This window comes from Protomyctophum parallelum (genome assembly GCF_964188405.1).
Source record: "Protomyctophum parallelum genome assembly, chromosome: 20".
Taxonomy (NCBI): Eukaryota; Metazoa; Chordata; class Actinopteri; order Myctophiformes; family Myctophidae; genus Protomyctophum; species Protomyctophum parallelum.
In genome coordinates this window covers 40,900,932-40,925,202 of record NC_139718.1, presented here as the reverse complement: position 1 = coordinate 40,925,202, position 24,271 = coordinate 40,900,932, and the positions used below count along the sequence as shown (strand labels likewise).

At 45.6% G+C, this 24,271-nt stretch overlaps 1 protein-coding gene across 8 annotated transcripts in view; it reads right to left on the bottom strand.

Annotated features, from left to right (window-relative positions):
• The window catches only part of crim1 (cysteine rich transmembrane BMP regulator 1 (chordin-like)), a 218,646-nt gene that overhangs the window by 88,727 nt on the left and 105,648 nt on the right, over positions 1-24,271 (bottom strand). For all 8 annotated transcript variants that reach the window (XR_014570811.1, XR_014570812.1, XR_014570813.1 and 5 more), the window contains exons 4-5: positions 23,566-23,686; positions 14,585-14,709 (exon numbers count right to left, since the gene is read on the bottom strand). Coding sequence is in view for 2 of the 8 variants with exons in the window: in XM_083791307.1 (XP_083647433.1) it covers positions 14,585-14,709; positions 23,566-23,686 (246 nt within the window). In the remaining 6 variants the exon portion in view is untranslated. The remainder of the gene's footprint in view (positions 1-14,584; positions 14,710-23,565; positions 23,687-24,271) is intronic.

Sequence of the window (24,271 nt, the reverse complement as noted above, 5' to 3'; positions counted from 1 at the left end):
GCAGGCACGCACGCACGCACGCACGCACCGCAGTGAATGGCAGAGTGTGTTAATGGTCTCCAACGGCACACAGAGGGAGTGTGACCGACTGTGAGCTGCAGGTGTTTGAATGAAGCAGAGTCTAGGAATGGATTCCAACAGCTCTGCCATTTACTGGATTATAATTGGTGGTAATCACTGCATTCCGCAGCTGCCCTCTAATCGCACGCACTGCACGCACGGACGCACTGCACGCACACACGTTAATATACTCATGTGGACATCGACACTTTCTACTGCTCTGACACCATCCATTACAGGATGTGAAAGACTTTTTTTCTATTTTAACTAAATTTGATGCACCGTCCCAGCAAACGACGTAATGACTAGTTGTTCCTGATAAAACCAATGGTTTTCGATGGTGGTGACGTAATGACGATATGTTTTAGTGTCGGGAGGATTAAAGGTAATGCTCCTATGTATACATGTATGTAATCTGGCACCACTGCCGTATCAGGCACAAGTAGTCATTACGTCATTTTCTGGGACGGTGCATACGCATCAAAAGTGCTGGGGCGGTGCCAGTGTTGTTTTTGGCAGCAAATTTCTATTTTAGTTTTAGTCATAGTCTCTTGAATGGTTTTCACTTAGTTTTAGTCACATTTCAGTCGCCTGGAATGTTCTAGTAGTCTAGTTTTAGACTCTACAGTTGATTTAGTCGACTAAGATGTGTTTCGACAGGCCTTGATGTCGTTGTAATGACATATTTTACACTTTGGTTGCATGCTGAAAATAGCAGATATACAATATCGCGTTGTGAGATTGTATATCTGCTATTTTGAGCATGCAACCCAGCATAAAACTGGATCTCTTGTCCACTAGTCCCTTCCTAACATTTTAGTCTAGTTTTTATTTGTTGACGAAATTGTCAGTATATTTAGTCTTAGTTTTAGTCATCATAGATTCGTTTTTATTTAGTTTTTATTTAGTTTTAGTCAGTGAAAAAGGTAGTCGACGAACATTTTTCGTCTTAGTTTTAGTCGACGAAAACAACACTGGGCGGTGCATACGCGTCCTGGGCCAAACCAGTACTTGTGCGCTCTGCTTGCGCAAGTAATAACATCTGAAACCAGATCTAATCATTAACCCATTCTGACCTGAGATCAGATTCATACGAGGTTTCCACTGGACACACACTGGTCTGATGAACCCATTCTGACCTGAGATCAGATTCTAAAAATGTCAGTCGCTCTTCGATTTTTCAAAAAATAGCAGACCTACAAGCTCGTATCGCGCCACTCGGTGGCGCGATATGAGCTTGTAGGATCTGCTATTTTTCAATAGCTAAAGCATAACATGATGCCAACACCAAAATGGGTGCCCGGTCAGAAAATGCATGCAATACTAAGTGTACTATGTAAACTCTTCATTTCCATTGTCCAGCCATTCAGTTACAAAAAAAGAATAATTTGGGGACCTCCCAAAATAATTTAGCGACCCCCCCCCCCCCCCCATAGGGGTCGCGACCCATGGGTTGAGAACCCCTGGTAGAACCGGTGCAAAAGCCTCTGCCCAGGCCCTGGAACCTGATCACCCCTCTATCTCCATATATGGAGCCGGCCTGTTCTGACATCACAACACTCCATATTTGGGCATGCCTGACATAGAACTCCATATGTAGGGAATAAAGGGACCCAGAGACACAGATACAGAAATCTCCATTTAAGGGCATGAAAGGGACAGACAGATGGGTGACGAAAAGAGAGTTGAGCCAGAAGGCAAAGCTCTCTGTCTACCGAGCAATCTTCGCTCCTACTCTCACCTATTGGTCAGGAAGTGTGGGTCATGGCCGAAAGATTAAGGTCGCGAATACAATCGGCCACAATGAGTTTTCTAGAGATATAGGGTGAGGAGTTCAGTCACACGAGAGAGACTCGGAGTAGAGCCGCTGCTCCTTCGCCTGGAAAGGAGCCAGCTGAGGTGGTTCGGGGCATCTGGTTAGGATGCCTCTCAGGCGCCTCCCTAGGGAGGTCCTCGACGCAAGTCCCACTGGGAGGAGACCCCCCGGGGGGCAGACCAAGGACCACGTCCCACTGGGAGGAGACCCCCGGGGGGCAGACCAAGGACCACGTCCCACTGGGAGGAGACCCCCGGGGGGCAGACCAAGGACCACGTCCCACTGGGAGGAGACCCCCGGGGGGCAGACCAAGGACCACGTCCCACTGGGAGGCCAAGGCGCAGTTGGAGGAAACACATCGACTCGCTGGCCTTGGAACGTCTCGGAATCCCCCAGGAGGAAGTCACTAATGTTGCTCTGGAGAGGGAAGTCTGGAGCACTCTGGTGGAGCTGTTGCCCCCACGACCCGACTACGGAGAAGCGGTAGAAGATGGATGGATGGAGACAGATGGGTGGAGCGGGTACTCTGACTAACAGGCATTGCATAGCCGGGCGGGGCATGGATCTCCAACTTCCATCATTAACCCATTCTGACCTGAGATCAGATTCATACGAGGTTTCCACTGGACACACACTGGTCTGATCAACCCATTCTGACCTGAGATCAGATTCTAAAAAATGTCAGTGGCTCTTCGATTTTTTTTTAAATAGCAGACCTACAAGCTCTTAGCGCGCCACTCGGTGGCGCGCTATGAGCTTGTAGATCTGCTATTTTTAAATAGCTAAAGCATAACATGATGCCAACACCAAAACGGGTTCCCGTTCAGAATGGGTTATTCTCCGTCTATACACAAACACTTTTATATGGAAGCAATATGTTTATTCGTCAATAAAAAAAAACACTCTTTTCATTGTGATGTTTAGTACATAAAGCAGTGATCAGTCACCCTGTGGCTGAACCAGGAGAACAGGTGTCTGACTAATGGCCCAGGTGGGAGATCACAGGACCGCGCACGCACGCACGCACGGACGCACGGACGCACGCACGCGCACACCCCTGCACACACACAGCATGTGCAGTCGGTACACGTGCATTCGTGTGTACCACGCCGTGTGTACACGACGTGTCGGTACAAGCTCATAGCGCGGCACGAGTGCCCCACTATGAGCTATTTTTTTGAAAATGTGGCGCAAATACTTGAATATATTCTTTCAGAGTGAACTCAAATCTTTGCTTCTGGGGAGGTCCCTGGAACGGCATGTTTTCAGATGGGGGGGGGGGGGGTCGGCCGTCAAATTACATATAATCTTGGGGGTCCTTGACATGAAAATGTTTGAGAATGAACGACTGACATAGAAAATGTCTACATTTAAAAACTGTGTACATTTGGTGACTATAACTATAATCTATACCGATCTTGAGGCCTACAAAATCGGGGGGAAAAATTCTTATCAACTAGTCAAGTAGTACCAACAAGGTTGACTAGTGGATTTACTAGTCGACTAGTTGAATAGTCGACTAGTTGAATAGTCGACTAGTTGAATAGTCGACTAGTTGCTTAAAGCCCTAAAGAGTATTGGTTTGTTTCCGGCAGCTTCCGTGCTTCAGGAGGGGAACAGACAGATAGAAGCATGGATCAGCACGTGTGTGTGTGTGTGTGTGTGTGTGTGTGTGTGTGTGTGTGTGTGTGTGTGTGTGTGTGTGTGTGTGCGTGTGTGTGTGTGTGTCTGTGCCTGCCTTCCATTCCTCTCCCCATGTGGAGGAGGATGGCACATTAGCGGGCTAATGGCTGCCATCACTTTAGTCTCCCCAGTGGGCTGGGCTGGTAGAACAGGTGCTGGAGGACATGTTCACAGCAAGACCGCGCCATGTGTGCTGCAGGCCGCACTGCAGGCACACTGACAGAGAGACAGGCATAGAGACAGACAGACAGGCAGGCAGGCAGGCAGACAGACAGGCAGGCAGGCAGGCAGACTTCAAATTGTAGCACATGACGTTGTACGATGAAGTGTAAATTAAGCAACATACAGACCAAGAACTACAGATATAGACATGCACGCACACGCACACGCACACACGCACACACACACACACACACACACACACACACACACACACACACACACACACACACACACACACACACACACACACACACACACACACACACACACACACACACGTCAGTGAAGTGGGTTGCCATAGTGATAATGGCAGTCGTAGCAAAGAACATAATTGTTTGACAGACGTCGTCATGACTGCTGCACTGTCTTTACCCCTAGGCTCTGTAGTGTGTGTATGTATAAGCTCCCTCTGTAGTGTGTATGCGTATGCATGCATTCATATCTTCCTGTCTGGACCATTGTTAACGGTCTCTAGTCTACACCATGCTGAGCCATTCATCTTTAACATTATGTTCAAGAGGAAGATCGCTGGTTACCTCCGCCGCCTATTCCATGCCAATTAAATTCCCATGAGGCCTGCCTCAGGTATGGCGCTCAATCAACTTCACCACAGCTAACAGTTAACTGCCATGGAAACCGTCAAGCTCTCCGCCCTCGCTCCATCGAGGGAAGGGCATATATATATATATACTGTATATATATATATATATATGCCAGTCCGTTTCACCTGCCACTCGTGCATCATATCTCGTACCCCTCCTTCCCTCCCATTTCCTGTACTCTACACTTGTTCTCCAGTTTCAGGTTCCAGATGGGGGTCTCGGATTGGAGGCGTGACCTCATACGACCAGTGTTATAACTATTTGGAATATAGTTGTTCATATTTCACATTTCATTTCATAATGTTTATAAAGATGTTTATTCCATAGTATTATTATTTACCGTTTACAAAGACTTAAAAGACAGTTTTGCTGGAACTGCATTTCCCATGACGCTTTATGCTAGCGCCGGATATCCGGTCTAGGAGCAGATCTTTCTTTGGGTTTGTTGTTACATGTGAGTCAGATACGAGCTAACTAGCAGACTAGCCGAGAGAAACCTCTTATGCAGTGATACTACGATTCATTCATTTTATTTGTGCCTTTTTCTTGTAACGCCTTTTTTCTTATATAAACTGGAAACGTGAAACTTCATCCACAACATCCTGTCAATTATTTTCGATCTAATTACTATATTAACAGTTTCCGTGCTTTGAATGGATTACTCCAGGTTAATGTCGCTGCCATATCGGACATACGCAACTTTTGTTTTATGTGTTTAATCCGCCGCAATGTAAAAAATAAATAGAAAATCCTTCTTCGCCGCGGAGAAAGAGAGTAGATGCATCTGTTTGGATGATGAAACCGGAAATCGTCACATGCTGTGGGCTGCTAGGGCTTCTGGGAAATTGAGGCCAATGCAAACGCCTCATGGAGGAGGGTCCTGTGCTGCGTCTTCCGGGTGTACCAAGATGGCGGGTGGTCCGGCCGTTCATAACAAACGGGGGAAGCTTTTTTCGCTCGATTTTCGCGGATTAAAAGCCCAAATAATTCAGCGTATGCTCTAAAGGTAATACAACAATCTCGGCAGTGAAGGGGGGTTGATTAAAAGTCTGGTAAATCGTTTTCCGCAGTCAAACTGTTAACCAGAAAGGACGCCTCACTACTCGGACCCCAGGCCAAACACTCAGGGTATCCAAGAGCCTTTGATATATAGACAGAGTTACGCAAGCCGCGTTCACGTCACGGGGCTTCAGTCCAATGGAGGCTCTCCTACGTAGACCTCTATTGAGAATGGGGGACAACCAACTGGGGACAAGTCCTGGCCCCGGAAGTATAGGCAGAAATGCATTGGACTCATGGCAACAGCCCAGCTTCAATGATCTTAAATACCTTTATTTAAGATTGTTTTGTAGGAATAGTACAACATAAACCTTAAAGATACTTTAGTTGTTAGTCCAATACTTTGAAACAGTTGTCATGTTGCACACATGCTTAAAATAGCCCTTGTTGAAAACAATGCATTTCCAACTCCAGCTTGTCTCCGTTCAGTTCAGGCTGCATGGACAGCGCTCCAGCGCTCAGTATCGTAACTCTTCTATAAGATGGCTCTGGGGTATCCTAATACATTCCCGTTCCATCATCCTCATCCCTTTTTGTAGACTTATAGCATTTGATACAGATTTATAGCATGTTATGTAGACAGCACTAGAATTGCATTGTATGTAGTCATAGCACTTCAGAGTACATTATGTATAGCTTGGTATATGTATAGTTTATATGTATAGTTTCATTATATAATTCCACTGTTACGTTCTTAGCTTACGCATGTTTCATGATAACTACTTTTTTATGTATGCGATGTATTGCCATGCTTTTTGTTCTTGCTTAAAGGAGAATTCCATGCTAGAATGCTTTCTTATCTTTCTTACCTTTCTTTGTAGTTGTTACGTCCCCACCAAAGAGGTCCAGGTGTTTTTTTGTGCAAAAACTCCTTATTGGCTATTTTCCCTACCATAAGCCCTAAATGAATTGCATTGCATTGAATGGGAATTGAATGGGGCTATGGGGTGTTATGCTAGTTCGCTTATTTCCATTGAAAGAAGTAGTAAAGTGTGCCGCTTGGGATATTATTTACATTATGAAGAGAGGATATATACAAAGAAATTATAATTTTGAGCGATGGAAATAAGCGAATTAGCACAACACCCCATAGCCCCATTCAATTCCCATTCAATTCAATGCAATTCATTTAGGGCTTATGGTAGGGGAAACAGCCAATAAGGAGCTTTTGCACAAAATAACACCTGGACCTCTTTGGTGGGGACCTAACAACTACAAAGAAAGGTAAGAAAGCCTTTTAGTATGGAATTCTCCTTTAATGTAAATCGCTCTGGATTAAGAGCTAAATGCCTAAATTGTAATTGTAAATTGTATCCCCTTCCCCTCATATCATGCCCATCCTTATCATTCATAACGCATCTCATTCTATCATTCCTTCTCATGTTCCACTTCTTTTCTAAATAAACACTGGACCATGTTAAACGACGTTCGATTGAATGCGTGGTCTGCACTAGTGAATTATTATATTAAGCGTGGACTTATTGAAAAGCCATGGCAACAGTTTAAAATATCTATTGAGGTATCTCTGATTGCAGCTCTTTCACTCTTCAAAATATGGGTTATCATTCATCCACAGCATGACAACTATGGTTTGTCTCATTAGCCACGGAAGAAGAAGAAGCAGAAGTAGGTCGAGAGTGGCTTATTGTCGGTATATCAGCCGGTAACGCACAGAAGTCTGTCCCCGTTACAATGCGCTAAAAGGGGCACTTAGATTTCAGGAAAAAGGAGGTAAGCTACTGAAGCTAAAAGAACGTTGGAGAGCCACTGTGATAATACATATTGTTAACACTACAGAAATGAGACTGCAAAGATGTGTTGTTCTTTGATTTGTCCGTGTGAGCTAAGGCGTGTGCTCTCCCCTTGAGTATGTGCGTGCGTGCTGGAAGCTAGCGGGGGACCCCATACTGTGTATATTTGGATTCAAACATTGTGGTTTTTATGACTTCATACGTTGAGTCTGTCTCTCTCTCTGCCGTGTCTCTCTGACAGTAAAGATTCATATTTGAGCAATATAATATCCCTGGAGAGGTTGTGGCCGCTGCGCAGTCGAAAAACCTTGGATCTCTATTTAAAAAAAATGTTTATTATTTTTTGGAAACCATTTGCAAGGCACCAACCTGCTTATCGGGAGCAGCTAAGAGGTATAGGGCTCCATTTTCGTCACCGCTAAACCCCTTATCCCTAAACTTCTTTGCCTTTTTTTTTTTACTATTTTGCAAAACATTTTTGAATTAGTTAAAAATGGCCAGTCTACAAGCTTACAACGTGTCAATGTAGATTGGCTAGTTGAACTATTCAAAAATATTTTTCAAAATAGTAAAAAAAAAAAAAAGGCAAAGAAGTTTAGGGATAAGGGGTTCAGCGGTGACGAAAATGGAGCCCTTCTTAGGGTCTTGCTCAAGGACACGTCTTCAACACACAGCCAGGAGGAGCCGGGGATCGAACCGGGACCCTTCTGACTCCAAGACGACCACTCTACCTCCTGAGCCAGTGGGAAAGCTAACGCTCTAATACTTCATCATCATTGCATTTTGATACAGAGACATGCCATGGCGGCAAGACAAACTGGAAAGCAGACTCGACCATGTCTGAAATAAATGTCAGAGCTGAAATGTACAGTAAATATGAAATAAATGCTTAAACGTGTAGCTAGGTGTAATGTTAAGAGTACACAGAAGTGAACCTTTCAAGCCTGTTTTCTCAACTCGCTCTTTTCTGCAAGACATTACTCTATAAGGCTGTTATTCTCTAAAACTGGTGGGTCAAACTGAACAGCCAATACAGCCAAAATGTGAAGCTATATGATTCTCTGCTTTCATATGACATGACAAGACGAAAAGCAATGAATTAGCCTGGGTCAGAAACGGTCACAAATTATATAATAACATAATGGAAAGGTTTTGGACATAGAAGGTTTCTATAGCCAACAGTATATTGCAGTATAAATCACCACGCCAGACATTATCTCCAGCTCTCACTGTGGGCCTGCATGGCGCTAAAAGATTATCCCAAAGCCATGGATGCATAAATTACGGTTTAAACGTCCCACCGCTTATTGTACTGACTGTATGTCAGCACTCCACCACAACAACTGTATAATAATCACTGTTTAATTAATTATAAACCACTTCAACCCCCCCTAGCTGCTTACTTTAGGTGACCCGGAGTCCCCCACAGGGACCTATGCTCGGGGACCCTCCAGGTTTTCACGGTGATCCACGAGCTCAGAAGTAGCGATTATCACCTCCGTCGGTCAGAACCCTCTTATCTACAATCTACATATGTGACCAGAACAGGCCCGTGCAGAGAGCTCTGGGGGGGGGGGGGGCAGGGGCTCAAACTCCAGAAAAGGGTGCGTGCGCCAATTTTTTGGGGGTGGTCTTTTTGTGGAGTCCTTCCCTTGTGCCATTTCATGTCATTGGACAGTAAAATAAGCAATAATTATGTTCTCATTAGTCTGAAACTAAAACTGACTGATGGCAGATTAAAAGATAATTCATTATGATAGTGGAATTTATCATTACTTGTCAAATGTTCGTCTTGAAGGGCCAATGGCACTTATTGGCCCCCACACCACCCCCCCCCCCCCCCCCCCCCGTACACATTTATGTGGCGAACGACTGACATAGAAACATGGATTTTTCAAGAAAACCTTCAGGATTTAGAAGACATAGAATCGTCCTCAGGTCTAGTGAGTGGTTTCCCTTTTTTTCTTTCAGTGTATTCACTGGTAGACCAGCAATTACTGACGCATCAGTTTGAAGACAGGTAAAGTCAATATCTCTCTCTCTCTCTCTCTCTCTCTAGACATGTAAATGGTGCATTTATATAGCGCCTGCACATCGGGAGCGATTAGGGTTTCAGAGTCTCGCTCACGGACACTTGGACAGTAACTCTGGGGGAGCCCGGGGTTCTCCCTTAACTCTGGGGGAGCCCGGGGTTCTCCCTTAACTCTGGGGGAGCCCGGGGTTCTCCCTTAACTCTGGGGGAGCCCGGGGTTCTCCCTTAACTCTGGGGGAGCCCGGGGGTTCTCCCTTAACTCTGGGGGAGCCCGGGGTTCTCCCTTAACTCTGGGGGAGCCCGGGGTTCTCCCTTAACTCTGGGGGAGCCCGGGGGTTCTCCCTTAACTCTGGGGGAGCCCGGGGTTCTCCCTTAACTCTGGGGGAGCCCGGGGTTCTCCCTTAACTCTGGGGGAGCCCGGGGTTCTCCCTTAACTCTGGGGGAGCCCGGGGTTCTCCCTTCCGGTTGCTGTCCGTCCGCTCACTCTACCCCGCTGAGCCACCGGTCGAAGGTTGACATGTGCTCTCCGCTCCAACGTCCTGTCATCTACGTTAACCCATTCTGACCTGAGATCAGATTCATACGAGGTTCCCGCCGGACACACACTGGTCTGATTAACCCATTCTGACCTGAGATCAGATTCAAAAAATGTCAGTCGCTCTTCGATTTTTCAAAAATAGCAGACCTACAAGCTCGTATCGCGCCACTCGGTGGCGCGATATGAGCTTGTAGATCTGCTATTTTTCAATAGATAAAGCATAACATGATGCCAACACCAAAATGGGTGCCCGGTCAGAATGGGTTAAGCTGAGCTAAGATGAGTTCGGGGCTCTCCCGAGGTTGGCAAAGAGAGAGGATTACAAGAGCTTAGGACATTGGCACTACTGGGTGAAAAATGGGTTATAAAATCACGGGACAAAAATAAATAAAAAATAAATGCATGGAAGACTGGCACGGCCAGCTCAAAAAGCATCTCTCTCTCTCTCTCTCAGTCTATCTCTCTCTGTCTGTCTGTCTCTCTCTCTTGTTCAGTGACGTGAGTCTCTCAGGCATTTGTCGTCACTGTCGTTTTCACCCGCCAGTGTTTTAGAAACTTTTCTTTATGCTAATGCTGCGGCAAAGGGAAATCATTCTCCCATCAAAACTATTTTTTTGGGGGGGAGGGGGGGGGGATTAATGGCTCAATGAAGGCTTTTCATTATTGTGGAGTGAACCTGGCTGTGCTGTCCGATAGCAGTGGGCCGTGGTTTTACTGTGGTCTACCTGACTGACTGCCTCCAATACATTTTACATGCTAATTCATCTGCTTTAGTTTCAATCGGGGGGGAGAGAGAGAGAGAGAGAGAGAGAGAGAGAGAGAGAGAGAGTGTGTGTCAGCTTCTGTCCCTGCATCACCTCTCCCCTCCCCTCCCCTCACCTGAGTCTCCTCTCCTCTCCCCCCTCCCCTCCCCTCCCCTCCCCTCCCCTCCCCTCCCCTCCCCTCCCCTCTCCTCCCCTCTCCTCTCCTCTCCTCTCCTCTCCTCTCCTCTCCTCTCCTCTCCTCTCCTCTCCTCTCCTGCAGCATTAAGCCATGAGGGGCCTCGCAAACAGGGAGCGATAAAACGCGCCTGTAATTCATTTTCAATGAGACCTGCGTTTCTTGCTCGGAGAAGTCGCGGTGCGACGACAACGCAAGCGTGTTCACGTGAGCCTGAATCCCGTGAATCTGTTGAGCGCGTGCTCGTTCCGTGCATTCGATGGCTACTCAACAGACCTGGAGGAGACCTGTGTTGATCCAGACCCTCTTCAACAGACCTGGAGGAGACCTGTGTTGATCCAGACCCTCTTCAACAGACCTGGAGGAGACCTGTGTTGATCCAGACCCTCTTCAACAGACCTGGAGGAGACCTGTGTTGATCCAGACCCTCTTCAACAGACCTGGAGGAGACCTGTGTTGATCCAGACCCTCTTCAACAGACCTGGAGGAGACCTGTGTTGATCCAGACCCTCTTCAACAGACCTGGAGGAGACCTGTGTTGATCCAGACCCTCTTCAACAGACCTGGAGGAGACCTGTGTTGATCCAGACCCTCTTCAACAGACCTGGAGGAGACCTGTGTTGATCCAGACCCTCTTCAACAGACCTGGAGGAGACCTGTGTTGATCCAGGCAACAACGCCTGCGTTCCTCGCTTCACGTTTGCAAGGCCTTTTAGTCCCGTCCAAAGGTTTGTCCGGGTGTCGTGCCCCCAAAAAAATGGCCGATCTCCAAGCTGCAGACGCACTCAGAGCTTGTAGATCTCTGTGACGCATCGATATAAACGGAGGTTGTTTGTATAGACAGACACCATGGCTGACATGTTTACTGTCAACATTTACACGGACTCACACCACACTGTGTCGTGTACTGTGTACAACAGCTTGCACGTGTGTTTGGTGCCACCCTCCTGCGTTGGACTTTCTGTTTCAGCAATAAAACGTCCAACCTACAACCAATGTTTAAAGCATGAGCAACACCGACAGTGTATGTATTCATGAGCCTCTTGAAATCAAATAAAGAGATCGGCTGATCCACTTTAAGCTTCATGCCTGTAGTTCTACCAGCAGGCACCGTGCAATGCAAACAGAACTTATGACTGCTCTGTGACAATAGAGCGCTTGTGTGTGTGTGTGTGTGTGTGTGTGTGTGCGCGCATGTGTGTGTATGCTGTGTGTGTGTATGCCGTGTGGGCATTTACGGTAAATCTCTCTCTCACTACCGTAGTTACTTCCTCCTCCCTCTGCCGCGCAGAGAGAGAGAAAACCTGTCTGCCACGGGGAAGCGATAGGAACGAGGATTTAGTTGCTAAGATAGTCGTCTGTAAATGGTTGGGCTTCTCCGTTTCAGATGTGGAGCAAACTACTCAGCGATGTAAAAGTTGTAAAAAGGGGATGCACACGCGCTTTGCACACGCCGCTGTGCTTGTGTTTTTTTTCCCCCGGGCACTGGAGCAGGTTGGGACGCTCGTGTTGCAGTCTCTCACAGGCGCAGACTTTTTACGGGGACAGGTTTTAGTTCCGACATAGTGGAGGGTCGGTCCCTGTGGGAGACGGCAGCACTAGTGGCTTGTTCCAGTGCCTGGAGAATGGACAGGCATAGCGGCGAGAGTAGCTCTGCTCCATAGCCCTAATGCTAATTCTACCCTATAGCATTAGGGCTATGGACCAGAGCTAAGCGGCGAGTGGGTGCTGCTGCAGAACATGAAGCTTTGATATCAATACCGTGTCCCGACCTACTGTCCCTTATTATCGTAAAGTTGGGTAGTGTACACTGTTTATTTTGCATCGAGGAGCCAATAGCCATGTGTGTCTGAATCCGTGTTGACTGTGTACGTCGCCTGGGCTAAAAACAAAGGGGAAGCCTGTCTTATGCTTCGTCGTATACGACCTGTTGCATCAGCGTGCTAAAAAAGAGCTGATGTGCAAGCTCACGACGTGTCGCCTCCGCAACACGCTGTGAGCTGGTAGATCGGCTATTTTCAGCACGCGTAAAAATGGAGGATGAGACGTTCAGAAACGTTTGCCTTCACAGTACAAGCATCAGCTGTCACAAGTTGAAAAGAGACGTGGCATCATTATTTTTCACATGGCCCATAATATGACGAGACAGAATCAAAATGGAAAAGGATTAGGCCTGCAGATTCAGTGGCATTTCACATTGCAAAAGGGTGCAGGAAGAGTGCGGGCACCTAAACATTAAATTGGCAATTTTTTTAAGAATTAATTTGGACATATTGTAAACGTTTTCACTTGTTTAATCCCAAAGGGGATTTATCTTTCTTTGTTTAAAAGGATCCCTGGCCAGACAAATATGCCTTAAAACACTATACTTGCTAAAAATAAAAACACCTTAAATATTTGTATTTTTTTTCATAAAATAAAGTTGGGTAGGGTACACCGTTTATCCTTCACTCAATAGGCACTGCTCCTGTCGCAAGTTGAGGATGTCATATGTCCAGTCCATGTGTGGTCCATCCCCAGGGAATGTATGGAATGCACATGATAATAAAAAGTATTTAAATATTGCTTTGATGCTCATATTATTCCTAGGAAGTATTAAGTTTTTTTTTATTAGCATATGCATTCCACAGGGCTGGAGATAGGCTGTACTAAATGGGTACAGCCTATGGACATATATCAACCTGCGATGGGAGCAGTCCCTATTGATTGAAATATTATCTATTTATGAAAGAAATAAAATATTTATGTTTTTATTTATTTTTATTCAAAGAGGGCAAGTGTAATGTTTTAAGGCATATTGCCAGGGATCCTTTTAAGGATTATTCCAAATAGGAAAATTCACATTTGTTTGCATTTAAAAAAAGAATAAAACATATTTTGAGACAATGTATTTCTTTTACTAAAATCAAAATCAAGTCGGTGCTATCTTTTAGTGATTTTGAGCGGGTTATACATGCCTTCATATCTACGCGGTTGGACTACTGTAATGCATTGTACGTTGGTTTAAACCAAGCCTCCCTTGCTCGACTCCAGCTAGTCCAAAACTCAGCCGCTCGTCTACTCACAGGTACTCGCAGACGTGAGCATATCACACCTGTCTTGGCCTCCCTTCATTGGCTCCCTGTCTGCTTCAGAGTTGATTTTAAAATTATTTTATTTGTCTTTAAATCTATAAATGGTCTGGCTCCTCTTTATTTGTCTGACCTTATTGAGGTTTATACTCCTTCTAGGTCACTGCGGTCTGAGGGCCAGCTAAACCTCAGGGTCACAAAGAAGACCCGCTTAAAGTCCAGAGGCGACCGAGCCTTTTCTGTTGTAGCCCCTAAACTATGGAACGCACTCCCCTCCCACGTCAAATTGGCCCCTTCCATCGAGACCTTTAAATCCCGCCTAAAGACCCACCTCTTTACCTTGGCTTTTTAACCACGCTTGAGTTCCTTTGGTCCTTGTATATGTTTCGTCTCACTGTGATGCTGTTGTTTTTCTGTTGTTTTCTGTAATGTGTCTCAGTTGTTGTCACTGTTTGTACTTTGTTTTCTCGCTGTTGTTTTTCTGTGTGGTAGCTTTAGTGCACTTGTTTTTATTTTATTTTATTCTCCTGTACAGCACTTTGTAAACTCTGAGTTTTAAAACGTGCTATATAAATAAAGTGGATTGGATTGGATTGGATTACTGAAAATAAACCAAAATCGAGGGGGTTTTTTTTAGGCAAAATCGTGCAGCCAATTCAAAGTACCACCAGAAGGACTTACAGTAGGTGTGCTGGCTATTACTTTCTTAAGAAGAAGATAAAAACCCCTATTTATATGGAGCTGCAATGTCATCATCGATGGACTAAGCCCATGTTTGTGTGTGTGTGTGTGTGTGTGTGTGTGTGCGTACCGTTAACACACGTGTGCTGGTCACAGCAGGTTCCTGGCGTTCCGCTGCCCTTGGTGACCAGCTGAGGGGAGGAGCCTGTCGGGCAGGACGGCACCACACACTGGCTGGACGGAAGACACTCACATCTACACGCACACGCACACACGCACACATGCAAGACACACACGAGACAATATGAAGACATGTTTTAGAATCGTGGCCTCGGGTCAAAATTAAGGTTATAAATCATTCATACAGGTTGAGGTTTTTATTTGCTATAGCCTTTTTGGCGCGCAACAACTCCCGTTCGGTGCGAATCGATGACGTACTCATGAGAACAAACAGCAATTTTTTAAGTCGGTGCAACCACTTCATTGACTCATTCTGGACGGGAACCCCTGTTTTAAAGCATCATGTTATACTTTAGCTGTTGAAAAATAGCTAAAGCTACAAGCTTGTAGAGCTTGTAGGTCTGCTATTTTTCGAAAAATCGTGAAAATGTCACAGAATAAATTAAAAAATCTCCCTCTCCGCGTGCAACTTTAATCTGACCATAAAAAAAAAAACACAGCTTCTCTCGTGAGGAACGGTGAAGTTGTCCTCACTACGTCTATTTAATTGTTCATTCTTGCAGGGACATCTGGCTCCCAAGCATAAAGATACAAGAGTACACGCACGCGCACACAGCGTGGGCAATCAGTGAGTGCCAGACTTAATCAACAGAGACAGTAGGAAATGCCATTGATCAGTGGCTCATTACAGTCCATTATGAACTACAAGGTATTGATCATGAATAAGGACGCAACGCCCACATCAGTCACACTGTTGACGACCATCGCTGGAGGGGGAGGGGTGGGGGGGAGGGGCGGGGCGGGGCGGCGCCATTCCACACAGAAGAGATTATTGTGTCAGATATTATTCTAAACAATGAATGCTTCTTCAGATCAGTGATCTGTGGTTCCTCTCTGCGTCTCTCCCCCCGCCACTCTGTTCCGTCCACACGGAGATGCAAAGCTACAGGCTCCCGTTGATTTACAATGGAAGACAGCGACATGAAGATGCAAAGCTTCAGGCTACCGTTCATTGTCAATGGAAGCCAGTGACACATGAAGATGCAAAGCTTCAGCTACCGTTCATTTTCCCTAAAATATATTTTTTATCCCACGATTTTGTAGCCCATTTTTCACCCCTGTGTCAATCGTCTAATGTGATCCTGGGCTCTACACACCCTCCGCCAACCTGGGGAGAGCAATGGACTTGAACTCATGCCTGAGTGTCCAAGTTGCTCCTTTACACCTGACAGGGGGGAGTTTCCCTGGTTGGACGTAGCGCGTGGAAGGAACACGTTATTCCAACCAGTTCCTTTCCCCTCCATCAAGCGTCCCGGCTGGCCAGGGGGAGGCAGTTTAGAGACCAGGATTACTGCATGTTTTTTGTGAGGGTACATACCCTAGGGGACACGGGGAGAACATGCAAACTCCACACAGAAAGGCCCTTTCGCCAACCCCGCCTTCGAGGATGGGCACTGATGACGCGGAGGAGGAAACACGCCGCCAGCACCCACAGCGCCCCGAGCGGGAATCGAACCCAGGACCTTCTAGCTGTGAGGCGGACAGCACTACCAACTGTGCCACCGTGCCCCCTTTACCGTTCATTTTCAATGGAAGCCAGTGACATGAAGATGCAAAGCTTCACCCAACATTTTTAGCTGCAGACACAGATATATAGACATTGTGTCTATGGGGCGTGTACTTTATAAATAACCATAACATTGTGTCTACGGGGCGTGTACTTTATAAATAACCATAACATTGTGTCTATGGGGCGTGTACTTTTAAATAACCACAATTGCTCAATTTCCAACCGATTTCAAAACGGTTTGGTTTGTTATAAACGTCAGAGATGTCCGCATACGTATAAAGCTTTCATACGACGTTCATATAAAAAACTAAAAACTAAACATCACACCCGGGGCCCGGGCTGGTTTCCGGTGAGCAGCCCCGTGACCGAAACGGTTGAGAAATGACAGAGTTACCGTGTGCCGGTCCCCCTACTGTACACTCTACTGTACTGTACTGTCACTGTACTGTACTGTACACACCCAAAATCATCATATATACAGTTAATATGTGCGTGTGTGTTACGTTGCGCACAGGTGGTGAAAAACAACCACGCTGTTTTCGTGCTCATACCAGGGGGGCAGTCAGCCAGATATTTCGTGAAGCCTCATTTGAAATCGGTAGTTCATATAATGGCCTGTTGTGGCGCTGGACCGGACCCAAAAAGCCCCATAGCTCCATAGAGGCCCATGTATTTTGGCCCAACTTCACCTAGACTGTATTACCTTAATAAACATGGTCATGAATACTTTCTTCTTCCAGTCACTAGTTTAAAGTCTCATTTCTAATGTCATAATATTCTTTTTGGAAAATTATGGTCCCATTAATTAAAAAAATGACCATAAAGAAAAAAAACCATCGCGTATGTTCTGAGGGGCGTGGCTACCATTACAGTCTATGATCGGGATTCCCCTCCCACTCGAGTCAAAATAAAAACCAACGGAGAAGAAGGGGGGAAGTCCCGCCTCGTTGTCTGGGCAGCCAATGACCAGCTGGTATACAAAACGGAGCCAGCCAATGGCCAGCTGGTACCAAAGATGGCGACTTACATCAGGAATTAGCATATTATTACAGGCTTCATTTTACGTTCATGTTAGACCCGGGGAACGCTTTGTCCATATTTTTTACAGTCTATGGCTCATACCCAGCCACCCACACACACACACACACACACACACACACACACACACACACACACACACACAGCTCTGTAAGGGAGTGGTTGCACCACTCAATTAACCCATTCTGAACGGGAACCCATTTTGGTGTTGGCATCATGTTATGCTTTAGCTATTGAAAAATAGCAGATCTACAAGCTCATAGCGCGCCACCGAGTGGCGCGATACGAGCTTGTAGGTCTGCTATTTTTGAAAAATCAAAGAACGACTGACATTTTTTAGAATCTGATCTCAGGTCAGAATGGGTTAATCAGACCAGTGTGTGTGTCCAGTGGAAACCTCGTATGAATCTGATCTCGGGTCAGAACGGGTTAAGCAGATAAGAATCATAGCCACGTTGACAACGTTTGTAATGGACTACTAGCTGCAAAGTGCTCATCAAGCTGAATGGAGCGACACCAGAAGAGGAAAAAGTTGTCGTCATAAATGACGTCAGTGAGCTGGACAAATTTGATGTCTGAACGACTTGCTGTGAGAAGTATGACCCGCCCATGTGAACATTTACACACACACACACACACACACACAATGACTGAAAGTCAAAGACATTACGTTTTTATAATTTTATAATGACTGACCAAAGTTTTTTTTTTTATATACCTTGTTGTAGTTTTGATAATTTTATCATGATGGGTTCGTCCACTTTTAATTTACCAGGCAAAGGCCTGTTATTGGCTCATTTAATCAGACCAGTGTGTGTGTCCAGTGGAAACCTCGTATGAATCTGATCTCAGGTCAGAATGGGTTAAACATAATGTAGCTTAAGAAATAAAATCCCAGATTCATGCAATATAATGATGTCAAATAATATTCACATTATGGCAATATCTGAAACCTATCTTGACTCCTCTTTTGAGGATTCAGAACTGGGCGTGGATGGATACAGTTTATTTAGGAAGGATAGGGATAAATATGCTGTTTATGTGCAGAATCATATCCCTGCCAAAATAAGAAATGATTTGATGCTGGATGAAATTGAAATTAACCCATTCTGACCTGAGATCAGATTCATACGAGGTTTCCACTGGACACACACTGGTCTGATTAACCCATTCTGACCTGAGATCAGATTCTAAAAATGTCAATCGTTCTTCGATTTTTAAAAAATAGCAGACCTACAAGCTCGTAGCGCGTCACTCGGTGGCGCGCTATGAGCTTGTAGATCTGCTATTTTTAAATAGCTAAAGCATAACATGATGCCAACACCAAAATGGGTGCCAGTTCAGAATGGGTTAAGATACTTAGATTAAATCTGTGAGATGCTGGATAAATCTAGTGATGAAAATAGAGATATTTATTGGACTGGCGATACCAATATCGACTGGTTATGTATGTGCCCTCTCAAAAATAAACTTACTGCTGTAGCTAATGCATGTAACCTTACACAGACCATTACCCTACCAACAAGAATCACAATGAATAAGAATGGGTTAAAATGATCCAAATGTCTAAAAATGTCAGTCGTTCTTCGATAAAAATAAAAAGCAGACCTACAAGCTCGTAGCGCGCCACTCGGTGGCGCGCTATGAGCTTGTAGATCTGCTATTTTTCAATAGCTAAAGCACGACATGATGCTGACACCAAAATGGGTTCCCGTTCAGAATGGGTTCAAAAGTCGGCCTCCTGGTGGCGCTATAACAGCTACAAGTCCAAACATCTGAACGAACCCTTTCAGCGGCGCTGTGATTTCGGGAACATTTCCGCCTTCGACTGATCGCATGCCCAAAACCGTATGGGCCCGTCAGGACTGGGAGGTGGTGATTAATGTAACGTGGAAATGGCATAATAACAATGTACATGACACATTGTGACCCTTACAGTACAGATCCATATCTCACGCTGGCATCGTGGCCGGGGGAAGAAAAGCCCCAATAAATATACATTAGAGAGTTATTGGACATGACGTTCAGAGAGAGACTTCCACTTGGCATTATGTGCCGCTGACATTTTAACCCATTTTGCGCCGGGAACCCGTTTTGGTGTTAGCATCATGTTATGCTTTAGCTATTGGAAAATAGCAGATCTACAAGCTCATAGCGCGCCACCGAGTGGCGCGCTACGAGCTTGTAGGTCTGCTATTTTTTTAAACATCGAAGAACGACTGACATAGAAACGTGGCTTTTTCAGAAAACTGTCATTTTCAAACAGACATATTTTAAATCTGATCTCAGGTCAGAATGGGTTAACAAAACCAGCTCAATATTCTGCAGGCAGGCCAGCTCTGTCTGTGGTCTGATGAACGCTGGACGCATGCACGCTTGTCTGAAGTTTATCCCATTCACACAGATTCCATCAAACGTCTTCCAAATTCCCAAAGTATGGTCCCTGGGAGAGTTCCAGGGGGTCCCCAGCTAAATGATGGCTTGGAAACCAAATTGACCGTTGCAAAAGAAACTCTCCCGAATTGCACCATCATCACACCTGTATATTACCGTATTATTACTGTATATGCCCGCTAAACATGAGGTTTACGGGCAGATCTAGTGTCCATAATTGCCCTGTTACCGCAGTGTTGACATGAAAAAGTCTGGGAACCAACTGAGCCGAATCCCAACAAGTTTTCTGATAAACCTATGTTTCTATATCAGTTGTTCTCAAAAACTATTCCATGGCCCAGGCCGTAGCGTAACGGTCTGGGCACCGGACTGGTGATCCAGTCGCGGTGTGCCGCGGGTTCGACTCCCGGACCCGACACGGCCTTTACCGCATGTCATCCCCCCATCTCTCTCCCGTTTCCTGTCAGCCTACTTTCTATCCCTTAAAAAATCAATAAAGGCGTAAGCCGCAAAAAAATATCTTAAAAAAAAAAAAAAAACTATTCCATGTCAAGGACCCCAAATATTAGATGTAATTGGCTGCCGATCCCCCCCCCCCATCTGAAAATATGTTGTTCCAGGGACTATCCCCAGAAGCAAATATTGCTACTGTGAAAGCAATATATATATATATATATATATATATTCAAAGATTTGCACACGTTTTCACGATGAAGACAAACAAACAAGACATGGCTTATAGACATGGCTTATAGAGTTAATGTCTTGCAGAGAAAACAGGCTTGGAAAGGTTCACTTCTGTGGTCTCGAACATTACACCTAGCTACACCTAACGTGGTTTAAAGCATTTATTTCATGTTTGCTTTGCTGTAAATCAAATCGCCCTTCGGGGACAAACAAAGAAATGAACCTGGACCTGGACCTGAACGAAAATAACATTGCCTGGATGCACCTGGGACGTATCCTCAGTGATGTATCCCGAGGTCATCAACTGGGACGTATCCCAAGGTCATCGGGGGTTCCGGGTCTATCGAACATCACACCCCTCACTCAGGTGACCCAGCCGGGAGCGATCAAGTCCCGACTTACGTCCCAGTAGCTACCCTCGATCAGACCCACTAGGGAAAAGACAGGGCCGCACTTATTTCAGACATGCTGATACTTATTTCAGACATGCTGATACTTATTTCAGACATGCTGATACTTATTTCAGACATGCTGATACTTATTTCAGACATGCTGATACTTATTTCAGACATGCTGATACTTATTTCAGACATGCTGATACTTATTTCAGACATGCTGATACTTATTTCAGACAAGCTCTAGTATTATGTGAAGAGTCTGCCTGTGCTATTTACTCATTAAACAAATAATTACAACGTTTTTCTCCTCTGGAATTTGCTGTCAAAATGTTGTCACATATTTACACACTCACTCCAGAGTTGGCCACCTTTTCATGAGTGTTGTTTTTGGCAGCAACATTTTGATTTTAGTTTTAAGTCGTAGTCTTTTTGAAGACTATGACTATGCGTGCGTGCGTGCGTGCGTGCGTGCGTGCGTGCGTGCGTGCGTGCGTGCGTGCGTGCGTGCGTGCGTGCGTGCGTGCGTGCGTGCGCAATACCGGGTGTCTTCTACAACTTTACTAACTTGTTTTTTTTTCCACCCCTGTGTCAATCATCTAATGTGATCCTGGGCTCTACACACCCTCCGCCAACCTAGTCCCCATATATGGGGGACAAAGGGGAGAGCAACGGACTTGAACTCATGCTTCCTTCATGCCTGAGTGTCCCAAGTTGCTCCTTTACACCTGACAGGGGGGAGTTTCCCTGGTTGGACGTCGTAGCGCGTGGAAGGAGCACGTTATTCCAAACCAGTTCCTTTCCCCTCCATCAGGCGCCCCGGCTGGCCAGGGGGAGGCAGTTTAGAGACCAGGATTACTGCATGCTTTTGTGAGGGTACCTACCCTGCCAACCGCCACGCATGTTGGCCCCCATAGAAGACATTTTTAGAATCTGATCTTAGGTCAGAATGGAAAACTGTCAGGATGTAGAAGGCATTTTTAGAATCTGATCTCAGGTCAGAATGGGTTTTAAGTAAAAGCACTTTTCCACCGCTGATAATAAGGCAGCTAGATGTACAAGTGGACATGGCGCTAGCATGTCACAGGGAATACTATGCCTAAACTGAACCTTATTCCTAAAAAAGGAGTGTGTTTTGTGGGGAGAGCGTTCCGGCTACCACTTGTTGTTAACAGCAAGTCCAAAAGAGTGTCGCAGTCCCGCCCCCTGTCATGGCGACGCCAGGCCCAGGAAATGATTCCCAATGCATTTTTTCCCCATAGACATTTCAAAAGGTATTTATTTAAAGACGGTTACGCCGCGGACAAAGCCAACTCGAGTCGTTGACAACTCATGACAAAAAACACAATAGTTTGGACCAAACAAATAATTTCAAAGAAGAAAAACAACAAAAAAAGTGCAGTTTCTTTTCTTCTTTCTAATTATTTGTTCGGCCCAAAACATTGTGTTTGCTGTCATGAGTTGTCACGACAAGAGTTGGCTTTGTCCGCGGTGTAAACACCTTTAAATAAATACTTTTTGAAATGTCTATGAGGGAAAATGAACGGAGAATCATTTCCTGGGCCCTGGTATAGGGGGCGGGACTGTGAGCCATCCAGGCTGTATAGGAGGCAGGGATGGAGCTCGTTCATTTTTTATTGATAACGAGCACCTTTTCCATCAGGCTTATCGAGTCGGGTTCTTATCGAGCATTTGTGGAAAAAAGGGGAGACAGAATAGTATATTTTACTATGGCCTCCCATGAGGATTATGAAAACTATTCGTCCCTGCTGTGACGCACACTCATGCTTCCGTGGGGGCTTCGTAAAGGAATCTCGGGAATGTCTTTGCCCTCCCTTGAGCACACGCGCTCCCAGAGCCGAAAAGAGACGCGTCTACCTCATAGAGCAGGGGAATGCAACAGGCGGCTCTAGAGCACACCCCTAGTGGCTCCCTGTAGCATTAAAAGTAGCAATAAATATTTTTTCATTTATGGTTTCTGTAGGCCAAACGTGACAAGCATTCTTAATATTTATTCTACAAAATTGGAAAACTTAACTAAACTAAAATTTGCGTCACAGCATGCGACACACTCAGTGCCGTGCCAGCCAGGTGTCTATTATAAACAAACCAGTCGGTGTGTGAGGCTGCTGCCTGCTACGCTATGGCTTCTACAGGGAGAGAAATAAAGATAGCTGACGAAAAACTGAGGATTTAACAGTTCGTGGACAGAGGCTTTTGCCTTCACAGCCAATGCAGATTGACTGCCTGTATGTTTAATCTGCAGTGAGAAGCTATCAAACAACAAAAAAAGTAACGTTGAAAGACATTTCCAGGGAAAGCATGCTAAATTCTGCTAGTTTCGTTGCAACCCGGGAGATAATAAAGCTTGGCAAGCTGCATTATAATGCGTAATTTTCTTTGCGGCTCCAGATAGATTTTGAATTTATTTTTGCGCCAGTTTAGTCTCTATCCTTTTAATACTCTATGACATAGAGTATTAAAAGGATAGAGACTAAACTGGCGCGAAGCTCCGCCCCCTCCGCTATTCATGTCAGTGGAAGTTGCTCAGTGGCGTTTTGAAGCACCCGGAAGGCTGCCGGAAGTACCGTCTGATTCAGCATTCAGCTGATTCAGCATTTGGGCACCAAATGTTGGTGTCCGGAAGTCCGGAAATGCGGAAGTGCAGCTGGGCTTTAACATTGAGCGCTCGGCTGCACGGGGTTTCCTCGTCAGGAATCCACGGCTCCGCCTGCAGTCCTTCCTCTTACCACTAGGGCCCAGCGCTTCAACGTTGGAGTGCATAGCTGGCCCCTTGGTCTACCTTTATACGTCCCATGAGTTCACAGGAAGCGTGAAGGTTCTCACCTGGTGGGCAGCGTGCAGCATCCGTCCGCCGTCAGTCTGACCTGCGTCTCGAAGCTGTCGGCGGGACAGCTCCCCTGGTGGACCGGAGGACACTCCACGGCACTGCAGTCCACGCTGTAGACTGGAGGTGAGACAACGAGAGAGCGTGGTCAGAATGAATGAGAGAGAGAGAGAGAGAGAGACAGTAATACAGATACATTGAGCCACATGGCTCAAACCAATGTCATTCAGAACAGTGGTTCGATCAATGTCAATTTAACTCTGAGAGTGTACAATTGGACGAGTTACAGGCCCTGCAATAAGGGTCCATTTGGTTCACATAGAACCCCAGCTAAAAAAAAAGTCAGTTAGCTTGGGGGGAGACCCCCTGGAACTCCCTCGAATTAAGGACCCCGCTTTGGGAAACCACTGGCCTGGCCTATAATATTATATAACCCATTCTGAACGGGAACCCATTTTGGTGTCAGCATCATGTCGTGCTTTAGCTATTGAAAAACAGCAGATCTACAAGCTCGTAGCGCGCCACCGAGTGGCGCGCTACGAGCTTGCAGGTCTGCTATTTTTAGAAAAATCAAAAGAGCGACTGACATTTTTTTTTATAGAATCTGATCTCAGGTCAGAATGGGTTATAATCAGACCCAGTGTGTGTTTGTCCAGTGGAAACCTCGTATATGAATCTGATCTCGGGTCAGAATGCGGAAGGAAG